This window comes from Amblyraja radiata, chromosome 46 (genome assembly GCF_010909765.2).
Source record: "Amblyraja radiata isolate CabotCenter1 chromosome 46, sAmbRad1.1.pri, whole genome shotgun sequence".
Taxonomy (NCBI): Eukaryota; Metazoa; Chordata; class Chondrichthyes; order Rajiformes; family Rajidae; genus Amblyraja; species Amblyraja radiata.
The window spans coordinates 2,626,701-2,648,308 of record NC_046001.1 but is presented as its reverse complement, the minus strand read 5'-3'; the positions used below and the strand labels follow the sequence as shown (position 1 = coordinate 2,648,308).

Below are 21,608 nucleotides of genomic sequence, written 5' to 3'. Positions count from 1 at the left end.
GTGCCGACCATCAACCATCCTTTTACACTAATCCCTCATTAATCTCATTTTATTCTCCCCACATTCCCATCCACTCCCCAGAGATTCTACCGCTTATGCACACACTCCAATCAATTTACAGAGGGCCAATTAACCCATCAACAGGATTTTCGGCACACCGAGTCCATGCCGACCATTGATCACCCATTCACATTAGTTCTGTGTTATTCCACTTTTGCATCCACTCCCTGCACACTAGGGACAATTTACGGAGGGCCAAATAACCTACAAACCCGCACGTCTTTGGGATTTGGGAGGAAATGCGAGTGCCCGAAGGAAACCCATGCAGTCCTAGGGAGAACGTACAAACTCCTCACAGACAGCATCCGAGGTCAGGATTGAACCCGGGTCTCTGGAGCTGTGAGGCAGCAGCTCGACCAGATGTGCCACTGTGCAGTCTGTGTTGGTTTATTATTGTCACGTGTACTGAGACACTGAAAAACTTTGCGTGCTATCCAGTCAAATCATACTATGTATGCGTACAATCAAGCCACACACAGGTACAAAATGTAGTGCCAAGAGAAAATACCAGAATGTAGAATATAGTGTTACATCGTTATAATAGAGAAAAAGTCCAAGAGGTTGGAATATTGGGACAACATTCTAGCTTTTGGGAGGACCGTTTAGTGGTCAAATAACAGAAACTGTTCCTGAGACTGGTGATATTTGTTGAGTATTCTACAAGGTGCCAAATCTCCCACTGATGGAGATCAGTGACCTTTCTCTGGATGCTGCACTGGTTGCCGTGGAATTTCTCCAGTTGGGAATAACAGGTTCCATTCAGGGTGCTTCCTAATCTTTCATCTGCACCCTCACATATTCAACTCGGGCTTGATATCCAACTAAAATGGGCTCCCATTCCCTTAACAGCATTTGTGTGAGTGGCAACTGCATATTAAGTGCAGGGTGAAATGTTTTCACGTTGGTCTAAAAAATGTTTGATGTCTCTTAAAATTCAAAAGCCTTCTTTCCCATCACGTGTTAATTGTTGATTCATTCCTCTTTTGCAGTAAATAACAAGTTTGGCTTGAGATGCAAAAATTGTAAAACCAACATCCACCATCACTGCCAGTCATATGTCGAGTTCCAGAGATGTTTCGGCAAGATAGTAAGTCTTGACCTTTCCTTGGTGTCGGAACACTAAAGAGGGGATATTCTTCTTAACAATCGCAGAGTACAATAATCAATGTGTACATTGGGCAGTGGTTACAATGGGCAATAGTGCTGAGTTTTAATTCAAGGGTACTTGACATTTTGAAAAGGCAAGCAGTATGGGAGAGAGTTCTGATAGGCACTGAGACATGATCAAAACATAAAGTGCCAGAGAACTCAGTGGGTCAGGAAACATCAAGGGAGAGAATAAACAGATGACATGAATCGGAACCCTTCTTCTTCAGACTCCCAATCTGAAGGAGGGTTCCAACCCAAATCACTGTCTGTCCATTCTCTCCCCAGATGCTGAAGATAGACACAAAATACTGGAGTAGAATAGAATGGAATGCCTTTTATTGTCATTCAAACAGACAAGGTTTGAATGAAATTTCATTCCTACAGTCATGACATTGCAAAAAAAACCAAGACACACACTTAACACAATTTACACAAACATCCATCACAAATCTCCAACACCTCCTCACTGATGGAAGGCATGTCTTTTCTCTTCCCTTTGTTCTTCTCCCGCGGTCCAGCAGTCCAACTGTAGCGTCGAGGCTACTGGGGTTCACGATGTTAAAGTCCCCGGCAGGCGATGGTAAGTCCCGCGGCCGTTTAAGCCGCGCTGGGCGATGTTGGGCCCCGCTCTGAGTAATTTTACCCTGCGATTCCGGCGGTAGAAGTTGCCTTTGCGGGAGCTCCGAAAAGCGGTCTCCCACCAGGGACCTGTGAGCTCCCGATGTTCCTGTCCACCGGGCCTGCGGCCGGAGCCTCCAAAGCTCCGAAGTCGGGTTGCAGCCGCGCGCCACCACAGCTCTCCCTGCTCCGAAGACGGCCAGCTGGATGGCGAGTCCGCAGGCTCTGCGACTGGAGCCCTCAGGTTGGTTCCGGTTGGATGCCGCCGCCGGCTCCACGATGTTAGGCCCAACAACACCGGAGACCCGACTGGGAAAAAGTCGGGTCCCCGTACAGGGAAGAGATTAAACGGTTTCCTCCCGTCCCCCACATATACACAGCTAAAAAACAATTAAAATTAGAACCAAAAACATACATCTAACGGGACAACAATTTAAAAAAAAAGACAGACGGACTGCAGTCGAGCCACTGCCGTTAGGCGCCGCCACTTCACCTCGACCCTTCTTCAGACTGTCTGAAGGAAGGTCTCAACCAAAAACGTCACCTGATCCTTCTTTCCAGAGATGCTGCCTGCACCGCTGAGTTACTCCAGCATTTTGTGTCTATCTCCGATGTAAACCAGCATCTGCAGTTCCTTCCTACACACTCTTCCTAGATGCTGCCTGGCCTACTTGGTTCTTCCAGCACTTTGTACTTTGCTTAGGATTCCAGCATCTGCAGTTTCTTGTGTCTCCATCAAGAATGATACTGGCCCAGAGAACCAGAAGTAGAAATGTTTTGTGTGGTATTACAAATTATGATAAAATAGCAGAAAAGGGAGATCAATAAGTAACCAATCTGCCAAGTTTCAGGAAGGGAAGGATAACAAATTTATCACCAGGGGAGCCACATCGTTGCAAGTCGGCAAATGTTTTGTTAACTGGCTTTGTGATTTGGGGTTTCTTTTAAATCCAGCCTCCTGGTTTCCGCCGAGCCTACAGCTCTCCCCTCTACAGTAACCAGCAGTTCGCCTGCATCAAGGAGCTTCTCCCATTCTGTAAGTGGAAAATTAGACGTTAATGCATTGTGTATAGACACAAAATGCTGGAGTAACTCAACGGGACAGGCAGCATCTCTGGAGAGAACAAATGGGTGACATTTCGGGTTGAGACCCATTCCTTCTCTCCAGAGATGCTGCCTGTCCCGCTGAGTTACTCCAGCATTTTTTGTCTATCTTCGGTGTAAACCAGCATCTGCAGTTCCTTCCTACACATTCATGCATTGTGTGTTTGCTTGCGAGATGTCCGAACAAGAGGCGTGAATGACAGTGGATGATATCTGGTTTAATCAGCCCAAGCTATTTGCTGCAACAATTTCAAAGAGCAAATGATGTGTCAAAATCCAACCAAGTGTGTCCGTAGTGTTACTTATGAGTGGCTTGAAAATGGCCTTGTAGCACTGAAGGATTGGCCTGCTGTCCTGCTGTGTTCAGTAACGCTGGTTTAACGTTCTGTTCTCCTCCCTCAGCTGTGGCTAACCGGTCGGACCCTGTTTACGAGACGCTCAGGACGGGCGTGGTGATGGCGAATCGCGAGAGGAAGAAGAATTCGGAGGACAAAAAGAATGTGAGTGGGAAGCCCTGTGAAGGGGGTGGGCGCGGGGGACGGGGCTGAAATTGTGCTCCCCTGCATCGGCATCGCGGGAGCATGCCTGGGGCAGTGGGAGCCAAAAGCTGGGGGTTCTTTGCGAGAGCCCTGTGTTTTCTGAAGGACGAGGGAGGGGTGCGGAGCCGCGGGGGAGAGGCGCAAACAAGGCTTCTTCTGGTTTAATGTGCCAGCTCTTGCAAACTGCGCAATGTCGGTAGGAGACCTCAAGCTGAAGGCACAGCAGCAACAGGGAGCAGCGTTCTCTTTGTATCGGTGTTGATCGGTCTATGTTTTGACCCACCATGACCCTTGGTGTGCAGCATTCGGTCTGTCAACCCTTGTGCTTGAGCTGGCAACTGTTTCCAGGGCAAGGTTGACCCACACCTTTGGGTGGTCCACGGCTTGAAGCGAGCAAAGCAGCTGTCGCCAGAGAAGGTGGCTGAAGCCTTGAACCTCCCCCGAGCACTTGGCCAACAAACACTGGGGGTTTGGGGGTGGGGGGGGGAGAGCACCTGAGAATTGGCAACATTGTCATCTCTGCAGACGATCCTGGACTGGCGCTGCCCTGCACGAAGGGATGAGGGCTACTGGGAACTTCAGTTTGCACTCTGTGCCCACTTTGGCACTGCTTGTGACCTGCTCCGACGAAGAGCCGCCAAGGCAGCAGAGGACTATCACTGCACCAGCTCTGGAGCTGTGAGGCAGCAGCTCTACCAGCTGCGCCAACCAAACTTCAGTGCTGCAATGGAATCACATTTGTGTAAAAAAAGTTGGGGCATGTTTGTATTTCAAACTATGAAACAGCAGCATAATAACATCCTTGGCTTGCCCAATGGGGGATCCAGTGATCTGTGGGACTCTCCACAGGTCACTGCAGGATACTGAGAGAATCTTTTCATTTACATCTTCTGGCAGCCACGTTGGCATTTGATTACCTGTCCACTGCCCGAACGGACCATTGTAAGACCTTCACACGGTCCTCTCCAGCGCAAACTCCAGCATGGTCAACCCCCAGCAACACATTTGTGGACCTGGACTTCACAACATCCACTTTTTTTGTTCTCGAAGGTCTCCTGTCCCAGGAGTGCTCACACTTGCCCTTGCACTGACCAGAACATTGAGCACTGACTTTCAGTGATGCAATAACACCGATACACAAGGAACTTCAGATGCGGATTTACCAAAAAAGGCACGAAGTGCTGGAGTAACTCAGCGGGTCAGGCAGCATCTCTGAACAACATGGATAGGTGACGTTTCACAGAGTGCTGGAGTAACTCAGCGGGTCAGGCAGCATCTCTGAACAACATGGATAGGTGACGTTTCACAGAGTGCTGGAGTAACTCAGCGGGTCAGGCAGCATTTCTGGAGAACATGGATAGGTGATGTTTCACAGAGTGCTGGAGTAACTCAGCGGGTCAGGCAGCCAAAGGGCCTGTTTTTATGCTGTACAGTTCTATGCTCTATGGGTGTTGAGGAAGCAGGGGGCATAATTGTTGGATTTTCTTAAAGCTTTGCAGCAACGCCCAAAAAAAGGGAGTGCTTTCTCGAGAGCCGGGTGCATCTGGGTAGGGCTTTGTGCTTCTACAACACTTCAGCTGGGAGCCCTTGATACCCGGGCACCTGTCAATGCAAAGGGACAAGAACGTGCAAAGTGCCGGCCATTGGTGCGGGAGCGCAATTTCAGCCCCACGGTGTGCAATTAGTGGAATGGACGTCCCGGGTAACTCTGTCACTCTTTCCTGTGCTTTGCAGCCTGCGCAAATGGTTGATGAAGAACTTGATATCCCCAAGCCCGGCGAGGAGCTCGGGTCAGGAGGTAGGTGTCAGGGCAGCGGCGGCACCGCACGTGAAACAACGCCTCTTGCGATGAGCCTGAGAGGTTTCCCATCTAACGGGTTGCATTGCTTCCCCCCCCCCCCCCCCCCCCCTCCCTCAGCAGTTGCCACAATACCTGGCCGGCACAGAGAGAGGTCGCAGCAGGGTCACTGAGAAACGGACCAGGGTACCTCCCCATTCAATCATCTGGAGAAAATGTTTCCCCTTCAAACCTCCAGCAGAAATAGTCGCAAAATTCAACTTGGGTGGGGGTGCAGAGCAGGTGATATCTGGTTGCTCGCCCCTCATCCTGTGTGCCCCATCTCTTAACGTTGCAGCCCTGGGTTGAGATGGTTGGGCAGAGAAAAGGGAACCCATCCATGCCCATCCACTCATCAACCCTTCCCCCCCCCCCCCCCCCCCCCCCCCCCCCCCCCCCCCCCCCTCCAATACTCAGCTCCCAAAAGTCTGCAAAATCCATGTGGAGAGAAGCAAGGGAGATCCCACTGGCCTGAACTACAATGCATCCCATCTCCACCCCTCCGCTGCCTACCTTACAGTGTGGCTGCACCTCTTGGCTAGATGTGGCTAGATATTACTGGCAACTGCTGGATTTGGGGGTTTAACTAACCTACAACAAAAATTACTGTCTACAGGAAATGATGAAGGCTGATGATCATGAGGGAGAGTTCTTTGTTCAAAAGGCAGGCAAAAGTGGGAGAGTGAACAAAACAGGGGAGGGGGGGGAGGCACGTGGGGCCATTTTAATGCCTCCACAGTGTCATCCAAACATCCAATACTTCCAAAACCCCAGTGATTGAAAGGAATTCAGTAAATCCCATTCAGTGGAATGGTTTATTTATTTAATGGTGCTTGGTATTTTTTGGTCTCCTCATTCTTCCACAAACTACGGAGAGGAACCGACTGCTGCCATTGAGCGGGGCAGATCCCATGGACCACGACTGAGATGGTGGTTTGGGTCTTTTTCTCACGAAGCCGAGCTTTTTCTGGTGATCTGAACACCTTGGAAGTAACGTGGACTATTTGTTGTGTTTTTTTTTGTTTTGCAGTTGGAGAGGCAGCAGACAAAAAGGACAAGAATAATCCAGATGAAGCAAAGGTAAGTCTAGGACTCGGCCATATTGGTGATGTCAGTGGCATGCATGTGAAGGTCATCTTCACGGATCGGAAGAGGTTGACCTTCCTGGATTACAGAGAGGGAAATGGTCAAAAAGCAAAACGTCTCTCCTTGCTGATGAGTCAAGCTGAACATAGGCCAGCACAGTGGCGCAGCCTCACGTCCCCAGCGACTGTGGGTTCAATCCTGACCTCCAGTGCTGAATGTGTGGAGTTTCACAGGCTTCTGTAAACTGCCCCCAGTGTGTGGGTAAGGGGTAAAATCTGGGGGTTGGGGAGAATAAAATGAGATGAGTGTAAATGGGTGCATGGGCTCAGTGAATTGAAGGGCTTATTTCCATGTTAGAAACATAGAAATTAGGTGCAGGAGTAGGCCATTCGGCCCTTCGAGCCTGCACCATTCGCCATTCAATATGATCATGGCTGATCATCCAACTCAGTATCCCGTACCTGCCTTCTCTCCATACCCTCTGATCCCCTTAGCCACAAGGGACACATCTAACTCCCTCTTAAATATAGCCAATGAACTGGCCTCGACTACCCTCTGTGGCAGAGAGTTCCAGAGATTCACCACTCTCTGTGTGAAAAAAGTTATTCTCATCTCGGTTTTAAAGGATTTCCCCCTTATCCTTAAGCTGTGACCCCTTGTCCTGGACTTCCCCAACATCGGGAGCAATCTTCCTGCATCTAGCCTGTCCAACCCCTTAAGAATTTTATAAGTTTCTATAAGATCCCCTCTCAATCTCCTAAATTCTAGAGAGTATAAACCAAGTCTATCCAGTCTTTCTTCATAAGACAGTCCTGACATCCCAGGAATCAGTCTGGTGAACCTTCTCTGTACTCCCTCTACGGCAATAATGTCTTTCCTCAGATTTGGAGACGAAAACTGTACGCAATACTCCAGGTGTGGTCTCACCAAGACCCTGTACAACTGCAGTAGAACCTCCCTGCTCCTATACTCAAATCCTTTTGCTATGAATGCTAACATACCATTCGCTTTCTTCACTGCCTGCTGCACCTGCATTTCAATGACTGGTGTGCCATGACACCCAGGTCTCGCTGCATCTCCCCTTTTCCTAGTCGGCCACCATTTAGATAATAAATGTTAGAACATAGAACAGTGCAGCACAGGAACAGGCCCTTCAGCCCACAATGTCTCACTGTTGGTGCTGTGCCAACCACCATTGGTTATGTTCAGCTACACCAGTGCAGATGCCAGTGGCACCCAGGCGTGAGTCAACCATTGTCTGATGTGACGGACGTGCAGCACATGGGACCGAGGCCAGACCTGGCTGGGGAGGGATGGAGGTCGAGAGGGGGGTGGGGTTGATGGAGGGTGCAGCATCGTTCCTGTGAGTGTTTGGACAGATGGACCAAGAGCACTGGATGGGGGTGTGTCCAGTGAGGAGATGGACCATTCGGGAACAATTCTCCACACAGTGAGTTGACATCTAGAGCGGCCTCCTATCCAAGGAGTTGGATCACTGGAGGTTACGTGACTGAGATTGCTAAATGTTGGTTTGGTAAGCGCGATTGAAGTGTGGACCAGGATCTCGTCAGCTCATGGAGACGGAGGCCCCAAAATGGCTCCAGGTCCCAGTTTCTGAAGTTTGCATTCAGTAGATAGGCAGTACGTCACCAGTCTTCAGACACCATGAAGTGGCTGATCTCCTGGCACCAGTTGCTGGCTTATTGTTCTCCCCTGCCACCAGCCCGTAGTTGAGAACAGAATATTGCCGTGGACTGTGTGGAACTGGTGTTTCCAGTGGACAGAGGCTTTAGGCAGCTGATACTTGCACTGTGCTGTGGTGCAGAGCAGAAGAACAATTTTGTGTTTATTTCTGAGCCTGGGCTGATCTCTGTCAAACTTGGCTGATGGGAGGAGAGGAATCCAGAACCAGCAGCATAGTCTGAGGATGAAGGGTTGTGCATTTCACGTGTAGATGGGGAGAAGTCTCTACTTTCAGAGCACCAACAATCTTTGGACTTCTCTTAGATGGACTCAAAAAGCTGGAGTAACCCAGTGGGGCAGGCAGCATCTCTGGAGAAAATGAATGGGTGACGTTTCGGGTCGAGACCCTTCTTCAGACGGAGCCACATCCAGTCTGAAGAAGAATCTCGACTTGAAATGTCACCTATTTTTTCCCGAGATGGTAGAGGTGTTTGTAAATCCAGTGTTCATAACCCAGGGACAACCTGTAAAGGGCATTCATGCAAATATTTGGTTTGCTAATGGTGCTAATGTTCTGAAGCAAAACATTTTGACCATCGCTTTCTCTTTGGACAGAACAAAAAGCCGCAGCCAGGGATGCGAGGTGGTTTCTCCCAGACTCACTACTTTGTGGCGTTGTACAGATACAAAGCCCAAGAGAAGGATGATCTCGATTTCCAGTAAGTGGCACCCTAGCATGTCATCTGTTTGATAGGAGACACAGAGAGAGACGAGTGATTCACTGTGTTTACTTAAATAATGCATGCACCACAAAGATGAGATGAGAATAAGCGATTTGTATTTTTATAAAGAATGTTAGTATGAAATCTGAAATATAGAACACAGAACCATACAGCACAGGAACAGACCCTTCGGCCCACAATGTCTGTGTTGAACACGATGCCAAGTTAAACTAATCTCCTCTGCCAGCACATGATCCATATCCCTCCATTCCCTGCATATCCACGTGCCTATCTAAAAGCCCCTTAAACGCCACTATCGTATCTGCCTACACGCATTCTAGGCACCCACCACCCTCTGTGTAAAAAGCTTGCTCTCCACATCTCCTTTAAACTTTGTTCCTCTCATCTTAAATCTATGCCCTCTAGTCTTTGACATTTCCACCCTGGGAAAAGGTTCTGACTGTCTACCCTATCTACGTCTCTCATAATTTTATAAACTTCTATTAGGTCTCCCCTCAACATCCGGCGCTCCAGAGGAAACAATCCAAGTTTGTCCAACCTCTCCCAGAAATAAAAGCAGGTAATGCTGGGCAAAATCCGTGAAGAAAAAAACATCATAATCGCTGCACAGCCCACATTTACTGGGAGATGACTCGCTCTCCCTCTCACACCTGGGTGCTATGTTTGTGTGTCATGTCTGGGTATGAATTTAAATGAATGAGGTTTAATTTCAGACGTTACACTTGAAATGTGAACTCTGTTTCTTTCTCTAGGAATGCTGCCTGCCCTGCTGAGTGTTTCCCGGCATTCTCTGTTTTTATTCCATATTTACACCATCTGCAGTATTTTGCTTTATGGTGAAGCGCTGAGCTGGTTTAGATTTGGCCTCTGAGCTCTCACCCTCTGTGTGTTCATTGACTGAGGACTGGATTAAAACCACAGCTTCTTTGTGCTGACTGAGAGTCCAGGTCCCAAGGGTGACCGAGAAACACCTGGGAAACCACCGGAATCGAGGGCATCTCCCACAGATGCCAGGATAAATATGTAGGGGTGTTTGGATTCTTCCACCATTCCCTTTCAACACTATCTCCCAGTTCCTGAAAGAATTATGGTACTTAGTTATTTATTAATGCAAAAAGAGGGCCTGCACCTTATTCTCTCTTACACACACCCTTTTTGCCACTACCCCACTCATTTGGAGCAATTTACAGAGGCCGGTTAAGCTTCCCGCATCCTTTGGGATGTGGGAGGAAATGGAGCAGCCGGGAGAAACCCACACGGTAACAGGGAGAACGTGCAAACTCCACACAGACAGCACGGGAGATCAGGATTGAACCTGTGTCTCTTAAGCTGTTAGGCAGTAAATCTACTAGCTGTGTCACTCCAGGAGTCGCTGCCTCAAAAAGGCAGCCAGCATCATCAGAGACCCACACCACCCAGGCCACGCTCTCATCTTATTCCTGCCACCAGGAAGAAGGTACAGGAGCCTGAAAACTAACGTCCAGGTTCAGGAACAGCTTCTTCCCGACAACTATCAGGCTATTAAACACCACAACCTCAAACTACATAGACTTGGGGGCTTTTTTTTTTTGTCTTTGTGCTATTATTGTTTGTTAGTTTTATATATAGTTAGTATATATAGTATAGTATAATTAGTGTGTGTGTATATATATATATATAACGTTTTGTGCAAAGTAAAGTCCAGTCAAGGATAATCCGAGGGTCACCAACGAGGTTGATAAAGAGGCACTGCTCTCTGGTTGTGGTGTTATTATTTACAGAGTATTATGTTTTCATATACATTGTGCTGCTGCAAGTAAGAATTTCATTGTTCCGTTCAGGACATATGCCAATTAACCACTCTCGACTGTATTGCCCATACAGAGTAAAGGACTGTTTTAACTATGTGGGGTGGTTGAAGAGGGGAGGTCATGAAGTGAAACTTCTACGGAAAACCCCCAACAGGAATCAGCTCTCTAAGGCACATAGGAATGGTGGAGCAGGTGCTTTTGTGTAATAGCATCAAGGCACGCTTTGGAGATGGGTCAGTGTCAGGCCTGGTTCAGTAACACAATTTTCTGCCTTTCTGTTACAGTGCAGGCGACAGGGTAACTGTCTTTGACGACTCCAATGAGGAATGGTGGAAGGTGAGTGCTGTAGAAGGGTGCAGAGTCAGCCATGGCTGCTTCGGCACCACCCACAATCTACATGAATGAACGTCACATCCCTGAACTGAAATGGTGTTGCACGGTTTTAGCGATGAATGCATCGAGGCCTTGGTGCAATTTCCAACGCTTGATATTTGATCTGGTGTTGGTTTATTATTGTCACGTGAACCGAGATACAGTGAAACACTTTGCATGTTAAATCACACCGTACATGAGTACATCAGGCAGTGCAAAAGGAGAAATTATACAGAATGCAGAATAGAGTTTTACAGGTTAAAAAGAAAGTGTAGATAAATAAAAGTGCAAGGGCCACAACAAGGTGGATTGGATAATTGGGAATGTGTCCCTAGCAGATGAGAGGTCTATTCAAGAGTCTGAGCACAGCAGGGAAGAAACCGTTTGTGAATCCGATGATCATGCTTTCAAGCTTTAGTATCTTCTGCCTGATGGGAGACCAGAGAAGAGTGTCGACTGGCTATACTTTTGCTAACAATAGTCTGTGAAACTTCATCAAATGCCTTTAGAAAGTCACAGCATAAACAGCAGTACTCACAATCTCTCTCTTCATCAAAGATCTCCATTATTCATTAAAAAGAATTTTCTTCAACAAATCTGTCATTTACTAACCAAAAACTTCCAAGAGCCTATTAATTTGGTCTCACATTATTGCAGCTACAGGTTCTCACACTCTTAAGTGCTGTTCAACCTCTCTCCTTCCCGCCCTTTATTGCAACATTCCCTTCCTCAATGATGAAACCTCAGCCGTGCCCTCTTGCATCAGCAAGACCTTTCCATTCCCGTACATGCCCAATCTTTCCTTTGACTACCCTTTTGTTAATTGTGTTCAGAAATGATTCAGTTAGTCTCACCTCATGAGCTTTTTCTGGCCCTCTGTTGGCTTCTTTCAATTCACCTCTATACGTACAGAGACCCGAAATATCACCTGTGCATGTTCTCCAGATACAGAAGTCTGCTGTATGAAGGGGAGACATTGTACTAGGCTAATGCAAGCCTTGGTTAGACTCTGCTTGGAGCATTGTAAGTGGTTTAGGGCACCACAGCTTAGAGACTGGGCTTGCAGAGAGTGTAGTGTGGATCAACTAATACCTGGTCTCTGTCTCTAACCCAGAAACCCTTCTATTTCAGGGTAAAATTGGAGAGAAGTCTGGATACTTCCCAGCAAACTACATCATCAGAGTGCGTGCAGGAGAGCGTGTTCATAAAGTAATCAGGTCATTCGTTGGCAACAAGGAGATGGGCCAGATTACCCTGAAGAAGGATCAGGTGGGTTAAGTGGGGAGTGTGTGAGTTTGATGCCCATCGCTACCTGTTCCCGTGTCCAGTGCAAAGGGAACACTTCTCAGGCTACCTCTGCACTGGGCACAGACCAAAAATGCCCCCCAGGGCAAAGTAATCTTGCAAGTTAACAGTGCCTTGTGCCCTTGCTTTGCTCAATCATTAAAATACAATAGGACACTCATCCTCCCTGGGGCCCAGAAATTTGACATTCAGTCAGTGTTGTGGGTCCAATGCTGTCTGCTGCTTGTTTCAGGTCTGTGATCATGGGATGGGTATGAGGATATTTCAATGTTCGAAAGTTTTTGCCATCCAATAAATGGTAAATGCAGCAAATAGGATGACTATGGATTTAAGGGACAATTAGTTCACTTCTGGAAGAATAATGGTGGGTGTATGGAACGAACTGCCAGAGGAGGTAGTTGAATCAGGTACTGTAACAACATTTAAAAGATTTAGACAGGTACATGAATAGGAAAGGCTTAGAGGGATATGGGCCAAATACAGGCAGGTGGGACTAGTGTAGATGGGACATCTTGGGCACGGGCAAGTTGGGCTGAAGCACCTGTTTCCATGCTATATAACTCTGAGACGAGATTGAGGGAAATAATGAGAAGAGGGGGGCTTATGTATGAAAAGAAATAGATTTAACATGCATAATGGCTGTTTCAATTCTTAAAGCTGCTTTATCAGGGAACTTGCAATAGCGTATCAACATTATAGTGCTCAGCACAAGTGTCACCCAATCTCCCCTCTGCCAGTCATCGAGGGTTGGACAGGAGACTAGGGCAAGCAGCAAATGCCCAGGTGCCAAGCTTGCTGCCATGCTATGGAAGATCAAGGGGACCTGATGCATGAAAGGGAGAAAGTAATACAGGAAGGGGTGTAGAAGAGAGGAACTGCAGATGCCGGTTAATACACCAAAAGACACAAAGTGCTGGAGTAACTCAGTGGGTCAGGCAGCATCTCTAGAGACCTGAAACGTCGCCTATCCATGTTCTCCAGAGATGCTGCCTGACCCGCTGAGTTACTCCAGCACTCTGTCCTTTCAAGAAGGGATACCTCCAGGGCTGTCTTGTTTGTAGCACCCGTTTGATAGCAAGGTTGAGATAACAAGTAAACCGGATGTGCCTAACCCATTACCCTTCAATCCGTAACAGATTGTGGTGCAGAAGGGAGAGGAGGTCAACGGCTACATCAAAGTGTTCACGGGCAGGAAAGTGGGAATGTTCCCCGTTGATTTTCTGGAGGAAATCTGAGCACGTGCAGAAACCAGGAGAAGCCTGGAGATGGTGGTTCCAAGTCCGTACAAGCGCCCAACCTCCCCGCGTGTGAAGAAACTGTCTCCACCTGTCCGTGTGGAAGAAACATATTTCATGGTTGTATCTGAACCAGTGGGAGTGAATCTTCTAGACAAAAATGGAGGACTCTTGCTACGGAGATCTAAGCATACCTTGGTGTGTTAGGAAAACTTTATTTTGAAGATAAAAGACTAGCTGATTTTATTTGTGTACTTAGCGTAGCACAAATTTGCCATCTTGTGTGAGACTTCTTGGTGTTAATTTATGATTTTATTTGCAGGAATTTGGATGAAAATATTTGAGGTAAATGGTGACTGTAAATTTGCATAATCCATGCCCATAATGTGATGGGTTTCTGGAATGCATTCATCATTGTTACGAAACGACAAAATGATGGATTTTTCGAGTATGGCTTATTGACTAGGCCAGCTCGAATGATTAGACTAAGAACTACAATGACAGGGCGCCACGCCAGAGTTGGGACTGGAATGAGGGCCAGGAGACTTCATTCATGGCTGAGTCTGTAGCCTTTAATGCCAACGTAAGCGCTTGAAATTCTGCTGGGGCTTTCTCTACCCAAAGAGTTTAATTTCCATTTCGACAATCCTAATGACTCTTGGCTAGGGAAACATTCCAGTCTTGAACCTGATACCCAGGCAGCTGCTGTGACAGATAGAACATGGGGATGTGACATGCTGTTAACTGCAAGGGCGAGTGTAATGGATTTTTCCCTGTGCCTCAGGAAGATGTTTCCCAAAAGGAAATGAGGACAGAGCAGCTGTAATTATTGTTTTGCCAGCAGATACGCTCTGAGGGAAGGAATGGGTTGTGTGTTTATCTGCAGCCACGGATCAGTTGTGGGGACCTGAGAGAGGCCATTTTCCAGCCCTCAGCACAGGCCGTTGATCGAATGACACATTGAGGTAAATGGATACTAAGGTATGACTAGACTAAGCATATTTCATTGTGAGCTATTTCTGTGAAGGAGTCGATATGGAATTGGAGACAGGTCAGGAATATAGTGCAGGTGGAGTGGGACTATTCAGAGCCCTTGGTGTGTACGTGTGCGTGTGCACGGGTGCATGCACACTAGATCCTTGAACAAACTTACTGTCATTAGCTATCGGCAATGACTTTTCATTATTTTCTGCTATTTTTGGGTCAATTCTGCAGGCTGCAATTAATTTTGATGCTGAAATATTTCAGTTTTGCTGTGATAGATTTATTTTTAGCTACGTCCAATTTGAATATACATCCTCTATCCCGACGGGCCTCGTTCACTTCACCGGGTGTGGGCTTCACTGGCAATGCCAGCATTTATTGCCCACCCCTTACTGCCTCCTGAACTGAGGAGACAGCTAACCAGGCAAGGTGGGTCTGACTGGATAAGGGCATCAGATTTCCACAACCGAAGGTCATTAGTGACCCAGACAAGTTTCTACAACAATCTTGTTGTTTCATAATTATCATTATTATATATATTTTTAAATTCCAGATATATTAAATTATGTGCATTTCAATTACATAGATCTGTGTTGGGATTTGAACTCGTGACTCAAGGTCAATAGGCCAGAAGTCTGGCTGTTAGTCTAGTAATTTGACTGCTACATTACCACACGCCTTGAGGTATTATTGCCTTTATCTATCCCATTTTATACATCAATTATATCTTCTTCGTCCCAAAAGGACCTTTAATAATCGTTTAAGAAGGAACTGCAGATGCTGGAAAATCGAAGGTAGACAAAAGTGCTGGAGAAACTCAGCGGGTGCAGCAGCATCTATGGAGCGAAGGAAATAGGCAATCCTTTGGGTTTCGGCCTGAAACGTTGCCTATTTCCTTCGCTCCATAGATGCTGCTGCACCCGCTGAGTTTCCCCAGCAATTTTGTGTACCTCCAGATATTCATGTTGCTTCTCCCTTGTCCTCGCCTGTAGCCCCCGAATGGCTCCCTGGAGTACTTCTTTTGGGGGGGGGGGGGGGGGGGGGGGGGAGAGGGAGAGGGAGAGAGAGTCAGTCTCAGTCTACCCCACGACAGAAGGGGGGAGGAGTTGTACAGTTTGATAGCCACAGGGAAGAAGGATCTCCTGTGGCGTTCTGTGCTGCATCTTGGTGGAACCAGTCTGTTGCTGAAGGTGCCCCTCAGGTTGACCAGTGTGTCACGGAGGGGGTGTGAGCTGTATTGTCCAGGATGCTCCACAGTTTGAGGAGCATCCTCCCCTCCAAGACCAACCTCCGGTGAATCCAACTCCAACTCCAACTCCGCCCCCAGGACGGAGCCGGCCTTCCTGATGAGTTTGTTAATCCTGTAGGCTTCACTGTGTCTTCCGAGTTAGACAAAAGTGCTGGAGAAACTCAGCGGGTGAGGCAACATCTATGGAGCGAAGGAAATAGGCAACGTTTCGTCCCGAAACCCTTCAGACAACTGCTTACTCAACCTCTTGTTACTTGGAAACATAGATAACTACTAATTCAAGTTAGTTTATTGTCCCATACCACAGGGTGCAATTAAATTCCTTGTTCACATGAAGCTCACAGAGTAAACAATACACATTCAGTGTGTAGGAAGGAAATGCAGATGCTGGTTTACACTGTAGACACAAAATTGCTGGAATAACTCAGCGGGTCAGGCAGCATCCCCGGACTGAAGGTATGGGTGAATAGGATCTCTACCCGAAACGTCACCTTTTCCTTCCACTTTCCCACCACCCCCCAAACTAGCCAGCAGTCTGTGAGCTTCCCGCTCTCCAGCAGAACCAAGGCCTACGGGCTACGTTTCTTGAGTGTCTTCGCCATCTACCCCCTCCCATTTCCCTCTCTCATCTCCACTTTCCCCAGACTCTGTCACTTCCATCTCACCCCTCCCTCTCTCGCCCTTGTCCTGCTCTCTTCCCACTCTCCTGCGTCGCCTTCCCTCACTCTCTCTGCCACTTCCCTCCCTCTGCCCCTCCCTTTCCCCGGTGCGGACGGGACACAGCAGGGGGCAGGGTTTGCAGCACTCCCTCCCCGGGACGGCGTGGACACTCCGCCCAGTGAAACCAGAGCTGCTGCTTTTGGTCGGACCCCCTCCTGCTCGGGGTGGAACAACGACGAGCGCTGCAGCTGCGCTTGTCACTCTGCGGGATTGTTTAACCCATTCTCCGCAGTCTGCGCTAAAGCCCGGAGTGAGCGGCGCGATGACTGTCCAGCCGCAGCTACTTGGCCCGTGTGGCTCTGGTCCAGGCAGGAGGCACCACTGCACGGGAAATGGGAGGCGTGCGAGTGGCCCGTTCTCCCCCTTGACCAGCCGCTTAGCCATTCAAATAAACCTTGACTCCTATGTGGACAAAACATGCAGCCTCGAACTCTTGCAATGGCACTTTTGAGGCTGCTGGTTTGACACAGAAGCCAAAAATGGACAGTGGCGCAGCGGTATAGTTGCTGCCTCACAGCGCCAGAGACCCGAGTTCCAGCCCGACTACGGGTGATGTCTGTACGGAGTTTGTACGTTCTCCCCGTGACCTGCGTGGGTTTTCTACGGGTGCTCCGGTTTCATCCCGCAGACCAAGGACGTGCAGGTTTGTAGGTTAATTGGTGTAAATTGTGAATTTAGTGTGCAGGGAGTGGATGAGAAAGTGGGATAACATAGACCTAGTGTGAACGGTGATGATGGCTGGTATGGACCGAAAGGCCTGTTTCCATGCTGTATCTCTAAACTAAACGAATCAAGAGTTAAGAGTGTTTAATTGTGTATGCACCGGGACCAGAACAATGAGATTCTTACTTGCTGCATCTTTGCAGGCACATTAAAGTACCAACACAATAAATATGTAGGGTGTGGTTAGTGTTGTGCAGGGTGGTTCAAGAGCCTGATAGTTGCTGGGAAGAAGCTGTTCTTGAACCTCAAAGGTTATTTTATTGGTCACATACACCTAGGTGTAGTGAAATGCTTCTTGCCAATGCAGCACATAAAGAAAGAATACAGACATAACAGCAATAAAGAAATGTAAACATAAAAACATCCCCAAACAATGGTTCCCATTATGAGGGAAGGCACAATGTCCAGTCCCCATCCCATAGTCGGGCCTATTGAGGCCTCCACAGTTGCCTTTAAGGAGGCCCGATGTTCTAGGCCGTTCTCGCCAGGTGATGGTGCCCCGGCGTCGGGAGAGTCCTCCCAGCGGCCTGGGAACCCTGGAACGGCCGCTTCCCTTACCGGAGACCGCGGCTTCCGAAGCCAACAAGGCCGCACCGGATGGAGCTCCACAACTGGCGATCTCATCGAGAGATCCCAGGCACCCGATGTTAAAATCAGCACCACCGCCCGCAGCTGGCCGCTCCACAGTCCCGCAGGTCCACAATGTTTTTCTCGGCAGTCTCAGCATTACTGTGGTCATGGTTCACAGGCTCCTTCACCTTCTTCCTGAATGCAGCATCAAGATGAGAGCGTGGCCAGGGTGGAGTGGGTCTTTCATGATATGAGCTGCCTTCTTGAGGTAACACTTCCTGTTAATCCCTTCAACACCTGTGATGGACCGGGAAGTGTCCACCATTTTCTGCAGCCTCTTTCGTTCCTGGGTGTTCAAGTTACTGAACCAGGCCGTGATACAACTAGTCAGTATGCTCTCCCCAGTACACCTGTGGAAGGTTGACATGCCGAACCTCCTCAAACATCTGAGAAAGTAAAGGCATTGAGAAGCTTTGTGATTGCATCATCTCAAATCAAGGCGAATCGACAAGATGTTGCTGGGGGTTCAGCAGTAAATGAAACTCAAAAACAAACTGCAGATATTACAAAGCTGAAATTAAAAGCAGTGAACCTTCATAGCCCAGGCAGCACCTGTGGAGACAAACAAAGGCAATATTTCTGCAAGGTAATCTTTGGCTGCTTCTGTCTACAGATGCTACCTGACCTACTGAGGACTTCCAGCATTCTCTGGCAATACACAACATGTTCATAAGTTCCAGGAGCAGAATTAGGCCATTCAGCCCATCAAGTCTATTTCGCCATTTAATCACAGCTGATCTATCTCTTCCCCTCCTAACCCCATTCTCCTGCCTTCTCCCCATAACCCCTGACACGCGTACTAATCAAGAATCTATCAATCTCCACCTTAAAAATATCCATTGACATGGCCTCCACAGCTGCCTGGCAATGAATTCCACAGATTCACCCCCCTCAGGCTACAGAAATTCCTCTTCATCTCCTTTCTAAAGGTATGTCCTTTAATTCTGAGGCTGTGGCCCCTTGTTCTAGACTCTCCTACTAGTGGGGTTGAGAGGGAAAGATAGATCAGCCATGATTGAATGACAGAGTAGACTTGATGGGCCAAATGGCCTGATTCTTTTTGAACTTATGAACAGTAGAAACAACCTCTCCACATCCACTCTATCCAGGCCTTTCACTATTCGGTAAGTTTCAATGAGGTCCACCCTTCATCCTTCTAAACTCCAGCGAGTACAGGCTCAGTTAGAGTGGAAACAGGCCCAACTTGCCCACACCGGCCAACATGCCCCGCCTACACTAGTCCCACCTGCCTACGTTTGGCCCAGATCCCTCCAAACCTGTCTTATCCATGTACCTGTCCAACTGTTTCTTAAACGTTGCGATAGTCCCAGCCTCAACTACCTCCTCTGGCAGCTTGTTCCATACACCCACCATTAGGGACAGTAACTTCTGTTTTGTAGGTTGTGTTTGGTTTATTATCACATGTACCGAGGTACAGTGAAAAACATTCGTTGCGTGCCAAATGGAGCAGACCATGGGCGCATGGTGAGCATTAAGTGAACCCCCCTGGGCCATGGCAGTAATACTGCTGACACCAACACACAGTGCATGCTCTTATGACATGGTGACTGCCTGTAACTCACAGCACCCAATATCCAAGTGTCTGCTCGCTGCACACCGAGTCCATTGTTCCGGTGAAATGGATAACTCCCAGAGGAACCCATGCGGCAACTCGGGCATCATTTGTACCATGACGTCAGAGCCAGCGTTCCTGGCCAACTGGCTAAATACGGAGGACAACAGCTGCGATCTTTTCTCAACCACCACCTGTCGATCACATCAAACCCCAGGATCATCGGGGCTATTCTGGCTGAGTGAGATCAGATGTCCCACTGCCAGATTAAGGCTGTGACATGACTGAGGATTAATGGGCCATTTTCGCAGTTGCTGTTGGTTCATCACATACCCAAACGCACCTTCCAAAATAGTTTGTTCAATGCCATATTTCAGGAGAGTGCGCAACTTGTCAATATATTCAGAAACGCGCAGCATTGTGGATTAACATCACACCACTGCTTTGGGAGGCTAATTTGACAGCAATTACCCCCCCAAATCATCTTGTTGTTTACAACCACAGCTTGCATTTATACAATGCCTTGAAAGTAGTAAAAATGTAACAGGGCACTTCACACTTTAGACACACACAAAATGCTGGAGTAACTCAGGGAGCATCTCTGGATAGAAGGATTGGGTGACGTTTTGGGTCAAGACTCTTCTTCAGACTGGGAGTAGTGGGGGGAAAGGGAGATACAGACGGGTAAGGTGTGAAAACGAGTGATTAAAGGGGACAAAGTACAAGGTCAATGTAGAATAGATCATTGGTAGTTTGGGGAAGATGACAATGAGGCATATTAAGCAGGAGGTGTTAAATTCATGAGTTCTCGTAGCAGAATTAGGCCATTAGGTCATCAGGTCTACTCCGCCATTCATCCATGGCTGATCTACCTTTCCCTTTCAACCCCATTCTCCTGCCTTCACCCCACAACACCTGACACCCTGATAGGCATGTAGCCAATGCCTTGGTTGGTGAGGCAGGTTGTAAGGAGGTGAGAGAGAGATGCAAATAAGCTTATGGCAGGGAATTTGAGAGCTGAGCCTTGTCGCTGAAGCTAAAACCAGGAATGATCGAGAGTCCTGACTTAGTTTATTTGTTCAGTCGGGTCGCTGGAGCTGTGAGGCAGCAGCACTACTTGCTGTAGCTACTGTGTCGCATTACGCTGTTTAGTTTAGAGATACAGTGCGGAAACAGGCCCTTCAGCCCATCAGGTCCGTGCTGACCAGTGATCACCGCACATTAACACTGTCCTACACACACTGGGGATAATTTACTATGTTTCGTAGAGGTTACCCAAAGTTGGAGAATTCCCAAGCGGAACATGAGATGCTGTTCCTCCAGTTCACTCAGGCCATTCTATATCTATAGCAGAGCCATCTAGTTGCCCCCCCCCCCCCCCACACCTTATATTCCTTCTCAAGTATTTGTCCACTTCGCTATAGTTTCTCGATACGGCGTGGAAACAGGCCCTTCGGCCCACCGAGCCCACACCGACCAGCGATCCCCGCACACTAACACTATCCTACACACACTAGGGACAATTTACAATATTACCAGAAGCCAATTAGCCTACAAACCAGTACGTCTTTGGAGTGTGGGAGGAAACCGGAGCGCCCGGAGAAAACCCATGCAGTTCACCGGGAGAACGTGCAAACTCCATACAGACAGCACCCCCGTGGTCAGGATGGAACCCGGGTCTCTGGCGCTGTGATGCAGCAACTCTACCGCTGCGCCACCGTGACGCCCCTCTTTATTTGCAGTTCCTATTGAGTCCGCCTTCGCCCCCGCCCCCCAATCCAGGTTTCTCCCTGACAAACACAGCAGCTCACGGTCTGAAACCCAGAGCTGCCTGGATCCTCTCCCCTAGATTTTCCCATCACCGTAGTGCCATGTACTGTGGACACACTGCGAACAGTCTCTCCCTATTAATATCCATAATTTATAAAATGTTGCTATACGTCTCTGGGCATCAACAGAAACCTTGAAATGAACATATTAATAATTAAAACTCAATCATCTTTTCAAAAGAATTGTAAAAGTTCCTCAGAACTCCAATCGATTTCACACGAGGTGCTGTGTTTCCTTCACCCCGCAAGTCCCACACATCAGCCCTGGGTCTTGCCCAACCACTTGGGTCTAAACCCAACCCCACGCGGCTGATCCAGCTTCAACTGATCACTCTTGTGGACAAGGGCTGGTTCCTGGGACGGAGATTTAGAGATTAGT

General features: G+C 48.1%; 1 protein-coding gene across 3 annotated transcripts in view; it reads left to right on the top strand.

Moving 5' to 3' along the window:
- The window catches only part of stac3 (SH3 and cysteine rich domain 3), a 31,864-nt gene extending 16,774 nt beyond the window's left edge, over positions 1-15,090 (top strand). For all 3 annotated transcript variants that reach the window (XM_033015542.1, XM_033015543.1, XM_033015544.1), the window contains 9 exons: positions 1,050-1,147; positions 2,782-2,863; positions 3,334-3,431; positions 5,205-5,268; positions 6,338-6,387; positions 8,692-8,795; positions 10,894-10,945; positions 12,113-12,250; positions 13,423-15,090. In XM_033015542.1, coding sequence (XP_032871433.1) covers positions 1,050-1,147; positions 2,782-2,863; positions 3,334-3,431; positions 5,205-5,268; positions 6,338-6,387; positions 8,692-8,795; positions 10,894-10,945; positions 12,113-12,250; positions 13,423-13,521 — 785 coding nt within the window. In that variant the 3' untranslated portion in view covers positions 13,522-15,090. The remainder of the gene's footprint in view (positions 1-1,049; positions 1,148-2,781; positions 2,864-3,333; positions 3,432-5,204; positions 5,269-6,337; positions 6,388-8,691; positions 8,796-10,893; positions 10,946-12,112; positions 12,251-13,422) is intronic.
- The last annotated feature ends 6,518 nt before the right edge of the window (positions 15,091-21,608 follow it).